This window comes from Emys orbicularis, chromosome 8 (assembly GCF_028017835.1).
Source record: "Emys orbicularis isolate rEmyOrb1 chromosome 8, rEmyOrb1.hap1, whole genome shotgun sequence".
Taxonomy (NCBI): domain Eukaryota; kingdom Metazoa; phylum Chordata; order Testudines; family Emydidae; genus Emys; species Emys orbicularis.
This window is the reverse complement of record NC_088690.1, coordinates 93,249,867-93,260,400: the sequence shown is the minus strand read 5'-3', so window position 1 is coordinate 93,260,400 and position 10,534 is coordinate 93,249,867. Positions and strand designations below refer to the sequence as shown.

The 10,534-nt window shown below is 44.9% G+C and overlaps 1 protein-coding gene across 1 annotated transcript; it reads left to right on the top strand.

The window, feature by feature from the left end:
• Nucleotides 1-7,568: 7,568 nt before the first annotated feature.
• Nucleotides 7,569-9,894, top strand: DUSP1 (dual specificity phosphatase 1). Its single transcript, XM_065409489.1, has 4 exons — nucleotides 7,569-8,022; nucleotides 8,195-8,343; nucleotides 8,560-8,779; nucleotides 9,524-9,894. Exons 1-4 carry the CDS (start codon nucleotides 7,653-7,655, stop codon nucleotides 9,892-9,894), a joined length of 1,110 nt encoding a protein of 369 aa, XP_065265561.1. The 5' UTR covers nucleotides 7,569-7,652.
• The last annotated feature ends 640 nt before the right edge of the window (nucleotides 9,895-10,534 follow it).

Sequence of the window (10,534 nt, the reverse complement as noted above, 5' to 3'; positions counted from 1 at the left end):
GGATGAGTAGTTTTCTGTTCCCTGAGTGACCAGAGCAGGGGCTGCACTAGAGTAATCAGGAACCTGCTAGAACCAGTTAAGGCAGGCAGGCTAATTAGGACACCTGGACCCAATTAAGAAGAAGCTTCTAGAATCAATTAAGGCAGGCACCTGGGTTTTAAAAAGGAGCTCACCCCAATTTGTGGTGGGAGTGTGAGGAGCTGGGCGCAAGAAGCTGAGCTGTTGGAGGACTGAGGAGCACAAGTGTTATCAGACACCAGGAGGAAGGTCCTGTGGTGAGAATAAGGAAGGTGTTTGGAGGAGGCCATGGGGAAGTAGTCCAGGGAGTTGTAGCTGTCATGCAGCTGTTACAGGAGGCACTATAGACAGCTGCAGTCCACAGGGCCCTGGGCTGGAACCTGGAGTAGAGGGTGGGCCCAGGTTCCCCCCAAACCTCCCAATTGACCTGGACTGTGGGTTCTTCCAGAGGGGAAGGTCTCTGGGCTGTTCCCCAACCCACATGGTGAATCTCTGAGGCAAGAAAATCTGCTAATAAGCGCAGGACCCACCAAGATAGAGGAGGAGCTTTGTCACAGCGTGTAGTCGTGCTGCAGGGAAGGTAACAGTCTGTTCTACAAAAATGGCATCCTCTGCCCAGAGTAACCTTGCATGCACCATATGTATGAGGTCACCTCTTGCAGGCCCCTGACAGAAGAGGCGCAGGGACTGCGGCCTGACATGAAGAGATGCTGGGGCTGAGCTCCAGCAAGTCCCAGCACACAGTATGCTCTGATTTTACGTATATCTAGTGCCTTTCATTCTGAAGGATCCCAGCTTTACAAATACTGTAGCTTCACAACCACTAGCAGATGAATAATGCCTACGTCCAGTACATTTCATGTTTCACTGCAGATTATTAGCGTTAATTAACTGTAATGCTAATCTGGCTAAAGTCATAAGTACTGCTGCCCTGATCCTGCCAGGTGCTGAGTGCCTGTTGAATGGTGCTATTCTCCAACAGATTTCAACCAGAGGGACAGTGCTTAGCATTTCTGAAAATCAAGGCCAAGGTATCCCAAGCTGGACACCCAAAATCAGTGGCTGCTTTTGAAAATTGGCCCTTAAGTGACTTGCTCAAGGCTACACAGTAACTCAGTGTCAGAGTAAGGAATAGACCGCTAGATCTCCTGGCTCCCAGGACCAGTTCAAGCAAATCTGGGATCTGCTGTAAAACCATTCTCTTGGGCCATCCCCATCTGCAAGGGCCAAGTTTCAGTGTATATGGCCTTTTTTTCATACCTGCCACAAACTAGACTTTGGAGGCAGTGATCTTTCTTGGGCTAGACAGATGATGTGTCCAGAACTGGTATTTTAGTGCAGGGATTTAGTGGAACAGTGGGTGGAGGTTTTCTGCTGAACAAGAGAAGAGGAAGTCTAAGATACGCCCCAGCCAGGGCTGAGATAAAGGAGGAGATGTTATTCCCTAAAGGGGGGGCCTACTTGTCTGTATGCCAGTCATACTCCTTACCATAATTACTGTATCACTGAACCTCTATATCACCGAGCTTCCAGTTAGTAAGAAGCCGTTCACACTGCACACAACCGGACATGAGCATATTCAGAAAATACCATATTTGATTTTCAGCTTCCCTTTCATTGGATAAGACCCCCAACCCAGGGCCTCTTGTTGCATTGTCTGGACTGGCCCTGTGAACAACTAAATACATTCCCCACCCTCACCTCTGTAACATTATGAAGTCGATAAAATTAGAACTTGGCCAGAACTCAACAAGAAGATGCAGTCCCCAACCTGGATTTAAATGTGTAAAGAAATCTAGTTATCTGTAGTATATCTGATTGATAATTCTATATTGATTATATTTTACCTGTTAATTCCTTTCATCCCTTCTCCCCCACCCCCCACTTGTTAATTTGTCTTGATATATACAAGATCAACACAATTGTTTATAAACAGAAATGCTGGGTTGTGAAACTGAATTTAGAGAAAATGTTACACATGCTAAAGAAATGAATCCAGCACCGTTTCCAGTTTCCCCCACATGTCTGTCTCACTGTAGAATTGATCTTGCATATCTTTACTCCGGCCAAGGACACATTGAAGTCAGTAAAGCACAAAAGGTCACATCCAAACCTGCTATCATTCTGATTTCCGTGGAGTTTCACTCACTTACATGAGGTCTGAATTTGGCCCTGAATCACCACTTCAGAAGTCTCTGTCACCAATTTAGCTCTCTACAGGTTGAAAGCTAAGAAGGAGAATACCAGGTGTATGGTAGAAATCTGTGTAAGTGGAAGGATCCCGACTCAGAGGTTATCTGTGATCATCACAGGATTGCTAAACAAATCAGCATCAGAGTCAGTCAGTGTAAAGCTTTCCATGGTCTTTTAATTATTACACTCCCAGATAAGTGTCAGGTTGGAATGTGAAGCCCCTTCACTCTGAAAAAAGATAATGAAGTTTTCCCTCCCACTGTCCATACACACAAAGAGACAGAAAACATGTAAAGGCACAACAAATGTGACTATGAATTCATGGTGATGTCACTGGGCCATGAGTCTCCTACCCCATGAGCATGGTATCATCTTCATGTGGTTTTCATGTTTACGGACTTGTTAGAGGTACTATAAAACAACAGTGAACTCACAGTCCCACGACTCTAACATTAAAATAATGTGGAATCTGGATTAATGCGAGCCACCCCAGATGATCAAATTAAAGAGCCACCTTCCCCCTTCGTACCAGTGCACAGTCCTTTTCTGTTGTTCTTATTATTATTTTCACAATGACATTTTAGCCTGATTGGAAACAGGGACTTGTTTAAGAGCGAGGGGTTAACTTGGAATTTCCTGACTTTTTTTATGCCAGGAAGTCAAACCCTAATTTAAGTGAATTGAGTTAAACTAAACTCTTTAAATGTGACTTTAACACTCTGTTTTGTGCTTTCATTACCTTAGCTTTTAAAGGATGTTTATTTTTAATAAATAAGAGACAAACGCAAGGAAATTATTCTTTGGTGCTATCAGAGCTTAATTTTCTTCCCACCGACACAGATTTTACACTGGTGTAATTCCATTTATATTGATCGTGTGCCTCCTGCTTTGTTGTTGTGTAAGCAAGGTCAGAATCAAAGCTCTCCTCCTTTGATGACAAAACCAACTGGCACAACTGATACTGCCCTCATTTGGGTGGATTCCCCTAGGATACAGGGTGCCATAGTGTTCTTTTTGCACCCCCCTACAGCAGCTAGAGTGTATCTGGCCCAATATTTAATATTCTGGTGCTGATTAATAGCAATGTTATGGAAAAGGCTAATTGCTATTGAGGTGCATTCTAACTATTGTACAAAGACCAGAGATATGATTCTTCATATAAGCTCAGGAAAAGTAAAGCCTTCCTTCCTAGACGGAAAAAAATCCATTTTTATTTTACTTTTATGCTCAAGTAATTTTAAAGCAGCCAATCCACAAATTGTTAAATTTGGTTAAATCAGTGAAAAGAAAACATGCCCCCAGGCTGATACCTGGCAGGATAATATTGGTACAGCTGCAGCCATGCTACCTTGGGTTGTGATCTTGTCTGATCTCACAGGGCTGGCCCTAATCAGTACTTGAATGGGAAACCTCCAAGGAAGAATCCAGAATTCTGGAGGAAATAGTGTTGCGAGATGGCCCTTGTGCCTTTGGGCCAGTGTTGGCCCAGTGCCCTAGCATGGCGCTAAGGGGCACTGTGCTGCTGACAGTGCTGTCCTTCAGATGAAACATTAAACTGAGGTTCTGATCTCTTGGTTCGTGGTTACTAAGGGCATGTCTACAGTACAAAATTAAGTGGACCTAACTTATGTTGGCATACAGCTGCCACAGTAATTACATTGCTTGTATGTGTCTACACTTTACTCCTTGTGTCGTTGGTGTGCGTCCTCACCAGGAACACTTATACCAATTGTACTGTCAGTGTGGAGCATTGTGGGATGGCTTCTAAAAGCCAATAACAGTTGATGTAAGCAACGCTGTGTCTACACTGACACTGCATCGACCTAACTACATGAACATTGATTCTATGTCTCTCATGAGGTGGCGTTATTAAGTCAGTGTAGTGGGGCAGTGTAGTGGAAGTGAAATTTTAGTGTAGACACTTACATACTTAGGTTGATGTAAACTGCCTTGCATCGACCTAACTCCGTATTGTAGATCAGGCCTAACAATTCTCTTGGTGCTTTTTGCAACCGTAGAGGTATTAAGAGCCCAGTATTCTAGTCAAATTCCATTTCAGAATTACATTCTCCTTTCCTGCTGTATTTTCAGCTGGATATGGGATTCTTGCAGAAACAAGGTGGGTGAGGTAATATCTTTTATTGGACCAACTTCTGTTGGTGAGAGAGACAAGATTTTGAGCCACACAGAGCTCTTCTTCAGGTCTGGAAAAGATACTCCCAGCATCACAGCAAAATGCAAGGTGGAACAGATTGTTTAGCATATAAGTAGGTAGCACATACTGTAAGGGAGCATTCTAGGTAGAGTGGCCCATTAACATCTCTGCAGATATAGGACAAAAAGAGGGGGTTAGTGGGTTACAGATTGTTGTAACAAGCCATAAATTCAATGTCTCTGTTCAGTCCATGATTTTTTAGTGTCTAGCAGAGTAATGAAATTAAGCTCCCAGGCTCATCTTTTTAAAGTGTTGTGCAGGTTTCTTTTGAGGATGAGGACTGATAGGTCAGATATAGATTGATCGCTTTGTGAAAAGTATTCATCCACAGGTGACGTGGTGCTTTTGTCTTTTATGTTTTTCCTGTGTGAGTTCATTCAAGAGTGTAGTGCTTGTCTAGTTTCACCCACATATTAAACTATTGCAGTGTGCCACATTAAACTACTGCTGCATTCCACCCTCCTCCTGCCTGACATGATTCCTGTGTATATACTTGTATATGCAGTAAGTAGGAGTTCTGCCAAAACAATAAACTCTAAATAAGGGCCTCAGCTCTTTGCCTATCCTTTCTTGACTGCTTTATTTTGTGAAAAGGCTATTACTCAATTAATTATTAATAATTATCACTATTATTATTCCCCTAAAAGAGATTTGTGGATGCCTGGTCAGTAAAAGTTTGATTAGAGCATTGTAAAGGCTGAGGGTTATAAATAATAACCTTGCTAATGGCAGCATCTTATGCAGCACATCCAACAGACTGTGACCTGTTCTAACTGAATGGCCACTCTACTGTGAGCACAATATTTCACTGATCATGCTGCATAGGCATTAATGATTCACTGGAAACGATTAGTTGTAAACTGCCTCTACAGTGCTAATAAGTGAGTAGCTCATAGCGGGCTGGAACATCAAGCATTGGAACATACGAATCCTTCACTCACAATCTGTCTCTAAGTCATGGTGTTAGTATAATAGCAATAATAAATAAATAGAAATGAAAAAGTGCAGCTCGGTGTTTATTTTTAAGGGGGAAAAAACAGATTTGCTTTGAGTCTGCAGCTTTGGCAGGAGTCACGGTTTGGCAGAATGGATGCAATTGCACAATCAGTTAATCAATTTCAGACCGGCAATTAGTACATCCCCAGCTATCTGAGGAGAAGATTCTGGATGGCTCTGGGGCACTTGATCAGATACAGATCAGCAGGGAACTCGAGAAGTTCTAGAAGGTTGCAGGGCACTTTGTTGTTTATGGACTGTCAGGGACTTACTGAGAAGCTTCTGGAACATTCTGAGGCAGTTGGCCAGTAATAGTTTGTCAGGAGCCCAGGGAGAAAGTTCTGGAAAGTCCCAGAAAAGTGTTGCTGTCTGGGAGTTAGAAAGTGTGAGAGGGAGTTCAAAGCAGTTTGAGGGAGTTTGAGGAAATGAGAACAGGGAAAGTTTGTGTTTGAAAGGAGCAGCTGGAGAAGAGGAATGGTAAGAGAGTACTGCTGCGTGGTGGGGGAAGGAATAAGGCAGAGAAGAGAAAAGCAGTTGTATGGGGGCAAGATTGGGAGAGAAGCAGGAGTCACAAGTGGGCAATAGGGAAAAGGGAAGGTAGACAGACAAGGGGAATCTCCTCCCCCATTGGGAGGGACAGAGAAAACACGCAGCAAGGGAAGAGCAGGCTGTGAGACCATATTAGAAGCCAAGCACCCAGGAAGGGGAAGCGAAAGTAACTGTGATTGGAAGCCCTGAGTAAGAAATACCCCAGCGGGTTGATGGAAGCTGATCACCCACAGGGAAAAATAACTTTTGGGAAGCCTTGCTACATTTGTGAAGGGGAAAAAATCAGAGACTGAACAGCTCTACTGCCAGTTATTTGGTAGCCCTGATTTCAGTGGGAATTTTGAATATGCAAAGAATACAGTCCCAGGCCTAGAGTTTAGTTATATTGTTTTTTCTTCCATACAAAACAAACTGGGGAATATTCCTCTGTATATACACCCCCCCCTTCTTTTAGGCACCTCAAATATATATTTAAAAGATGTCTCTTCCTGTTCTGTCCACACTGTGACGCTTTTCTCAATACCCCTTTCACATACCAGAACTATGAGGTAATATGAAACAGTAAATGTCAGTAGGGGTGTGTGGGTAAGTGTAAAGAGAAATAATATGAAGTCTGTGCCTGAAGTCACATTCCTAATCTATAAAGGAACATGCATATGAACTAATATTGTTCTGAAGACAGGAGGAACCACTGCCACTTGTGCTTTAAAAGAACCTCACTTAGCTTCTTAGCAGTGTGGGGTCTATGACACTGAGTGGCAGAGTTCTAATTCCACCCAGCAGAGGGCAGTTAGAGAGCTATACAGCCTAGCCATGTCATCGCACTAGGCATGGGGTGAGTGTGTGTGTATTCTTACATGCCAAACCGATAAGAGAACGTGGAGCAGTACATACTATGAAGGGAGAGTGTATACGTTCTTCAGCTTTCCGCTGTACATTGTGTGCCTTTTCATCAAGGCCGGGAGGCCCGGTTGTTTCTGCCCGCAGAGCTGGGGAGCGTAGGGTTGCATCAGTTGATTTCCTGCCTGATCAGGATGGAAGTTTTGTATGAGTCTGTGTGTTTTGCATTCAAGCGACTGCAAAAGTGCCGATGACGTGAGTACTCCTGGGCAGGGAGTGTCTGCTCTACACGCCTGCAAGTGACGTCTTGCCTGAAGCAGTCATGTGATCCAGTCTCATTCACAAAAAAAGGGGGTGGGGGCAGGCAGCGAGCTGACTATATAAGGCCACGCGCAGGGCTGCAGCGAGCAAGGGAACCGCTAATACCGAGAAGGAGGCCCAAAGAGCTGCTAGTGAAGTGAGGCTCCAGCAGCAAACAGCAACCTCAAATCAAGCCAGGGTCACTACCCCCTCCGACCCAGACTCTGCCTTTGCGATACAGCGGCGGTGGCTGGAGTTAAAAACAGAATTTTACAAGAAGCGCTGGCTGCTTTTTTTTTTAAGCAACTCTAATAGTAGAAACCAAGTAACCCCTCAGAAGAAACAAAGGAGCCGGGAGAGGAAACCGCCCCCAGGCACAGACAAAGGGGACTCGCCTTCCCCCATCCGAACGAGCACTTGGACCTTGAAAGAGACCAACCACCTACCCCCCTCTCTCCCCGCCGGAGTCCTGCATTTGGGGGACCGACCAGCCGCTCCGAGCTCTCCTCCCTCCCGCTCCTCTCACCCCGTGCACCGAGCTATGGTCAACATGCAAGTGTGCGCCCTGGATTGCGAGACGCTGCGGGGACTCCTGCAGGACCGAGCTGCCCAGTGCCTGGTGCTGGACTGCCGCTCCTTCTTCTCCTTCAACTCCGCGCACATCCTGGGCTCCGCCAACGTTCGCTTCAGCACCATCGTGAAGCGGCGGGCCAAGGGGGCCATGGGGCTGGAGCACATCATCCCCAACGAGGAGCTGCGGGGCCGCCTGCTCAGCGGGGGATACCACGCCGTGGTGCTGCTAGACGAGCGCAGCTCTGACCTGGAGCTGCCCAAGCGGGACAGCACCATCATGCTGGCCGTGAACACCCTCTGCAGGGAGGCCAGGGACACCCGCATCTGCTTCCTCAAGGGTGAGTCCCGGGAGGGCTCAGGGCATGGGTGGCATCAGTGGTGAACCTGGGGAGAGGGCGATTCTGGCTGGCACAATCTGGCCTGGGTGTTTTCAGGGGGGCGCAGAGAATTTATCTCACCAATGCTAACAAGACCTTTCCCTCTTTTTTTCCCCCCCCCTTGCCATTCCAGGAGGGTATGAAGCCTTCTCTTCTGCCTGCGCTGAGCTGTGTACTAAGCCAACTGCTCCCACCGGCCTGAGCCTGCCTCTGAGTGCCAACAGCATGCCCAGCAGTGCGGATTCTGGCTGCAGTTCCTGTGGCACCCCGCTCTATGACCAGGTCAGTATGAAAGGGGCAAAGAAATAAGGGATCATTTGAATTGAGGATAGCCCTGGAGGCTGAGTATCTCCAGAGGTGATGTCCAGATACATTTAATACTAAAACTACGTAAAGAGAACAAACATCTGCTTGCCTGCATGTAACAAAAAGAGGGGGGCTATTTTAAATCACAGAGTGCAATTAACTGATCCTCTTCCTTTGTCTCTTCTCTTTTAGGGTGGGCCGGTGGAAATCCTACCATTTCTGTACTTGGGCAGCGCCTATCATGCCTCCAGAAAGGACATGCTGGATGCTTTGGGGATCACAGCCTTAATTAACGTCTCGGCAAACTGCCCCAACCATTTTGAGGGCCATTACCAGTACAAAAGCATCCCAGTGGAGGACAACCACAAGGCTGACATCAGCTCCTGGTTTAACGAAGCCATCGACTTCATAGGTAAATGAGTGCTCTCTGCACCCTGTGCTTCCAAAGAATCAGTTTGCATTATCCTTGAGGTGGAAATCTCAGTGGAAAACTCTAGCCCAGTTTAATTTTAAAATACCTGGGAAACTGTTTCCTAAATGATTAAAGTAACATGAAATAAATCTGTAGCTATTTTATTAGGGCCTGTGCTCCCTACGAGGCTGTATTGGCTAAATGCTGAGAGGAGCCTTAACTTTATAAAGCTGTCTGAAATATTGAATCCCATAACAGAAAGTAGTTAGTAACTTAGTTTGGTGTTCCACCAATACGTTTTTATTTTTTAAATAGAGATGACTGTTTCAAACAAGTATCAGTGGCTGAAGGAAACTCTTTGTATCATTGGAATTAGAACAGGAGTACTTGTTCTAATGTATGTATATATGCATCCGAAGAAGTGGGTTGTAGCCCACGAAAGCTTATGCTCTAATAAATTTGTTAGTCTCTAAGGTGCCACAAGTACTCCTGTTCTTTTTGCGGATACAGACTAACACGGCTGCTACTCTGAAACCTGTCATTGGAATTAGAGTTTAGTATAGAAATCCCTAGGTTGCTTTTCCCTCAGGACAAGAGTCTCCTTTGTCTGTGAAGTGCCATGCACAGCTAGAGTGTTATGGAAAGAACAAATTTAAAAAAAATGTGAAATAGCAGCTTGTGTTTCTGTAGCATTGCAGCAACCTGACCCATGTGTTAACCATGTCATTTAATTGATTATTTCAGATTCTGTTAAAAATGATGGCGGAAGGGTATTTGTGCACTGCCAGGCTGGCATCTCCCGCTCAGCAACTATCTGCCTTGCTTATCTCATGAGGACCAACCGAGTCAAACTAGACGAGGCCTTTGAGTTTGTGAAGCAGAGGAGAAGCATCATCTCCCCAAATTTCAGCTTCATGGGGCAGCTACTTCAGTTTGAGTCTCAAGTCCTAGCCCCTAACTGCTCAGCAGAGGCTGGAAGCCCTGCCATGTCTGTATTGGACAGAGGAACATCAACCACCACTGTCTTTAACTTCCCAGTCTCTATCCCTGTACACCCTTCATCCAGTGCTTTAAGCTATCTACAGAGTCCCATCACCACTTCTCCAAGCTGCTGAAGGGTAGATGAACATTTATTCAGAAAACAAAAACTTGACTCTTGTCTAAAAAGTGCAATAACCCTAGGGACAGTGTCTTCAGTCATTTTAGTTCACATGGGGTTTTATCCATCCCAGAACAACACATTGTCGCAAGCACAGAGGGGCTGATTTGACTCCAGAGAGCTAGTTCTTTCTTGAGTTTGTTGTCATATTTTTGACCAATATCTGGATGCCTACAAAGGAGACAAAGAACACAGAACATTGCTTTCTTCTCCTGAGTTATTTCTCCTTTTGTCTGTCAGTTCTAAAAGGCTAGTCCTTGTTAAATAGCATACCCACCGGTATTACCATTTCTGGACATTCTAAGCAACAGTGATGCTGTCCCCTTTTATATGAAAGTCCTGTTATTTATTTATTTTTGTGTAGATGCATTATTCTTGCCTTCACAAGCCTGAAGTTTAATTTCTAGAGAAACCAAATACCTCAGTATTTTTTGGGTACTGTAATCCTGTAAATACATCTTAAACTGTTTCCTAAGCACTGACGTGAAAGCACCAGATGAGTGCTTTTTTTTTTAGTTGCCCAAGGTTGTATGTTTGCTGATTTTATTTATGATGTGAAATAATATATTTCTTCTTAGGAAAGAAGACATGGTTTT

Excerpts from the sequence above, each read along its gene's own strand:
- DUSP1 (XM_065409489.1), top strand. The coding sequence starts at position 7,653 with ATGGTCAACATGCAAGTGTGCGCCCTGGATTGCGAGACGCTGCGGGGA. Across the intron at positions 8,344-8,559 it reads GCACCCCGCTCTATGACCAG|GGTGGGCCGGTGGAAATCCT; the intron begins GTCAGTATGAAA and ends CTTCTCTTTTAG. Across the intron at positions 8,780-9,523 it reads CGAAGCCATCGACTTCATAG|ATTCTGTTAAAAATGATGGC; the intron begins GTAAATGAGTGC and ends TGATTATTTCAG.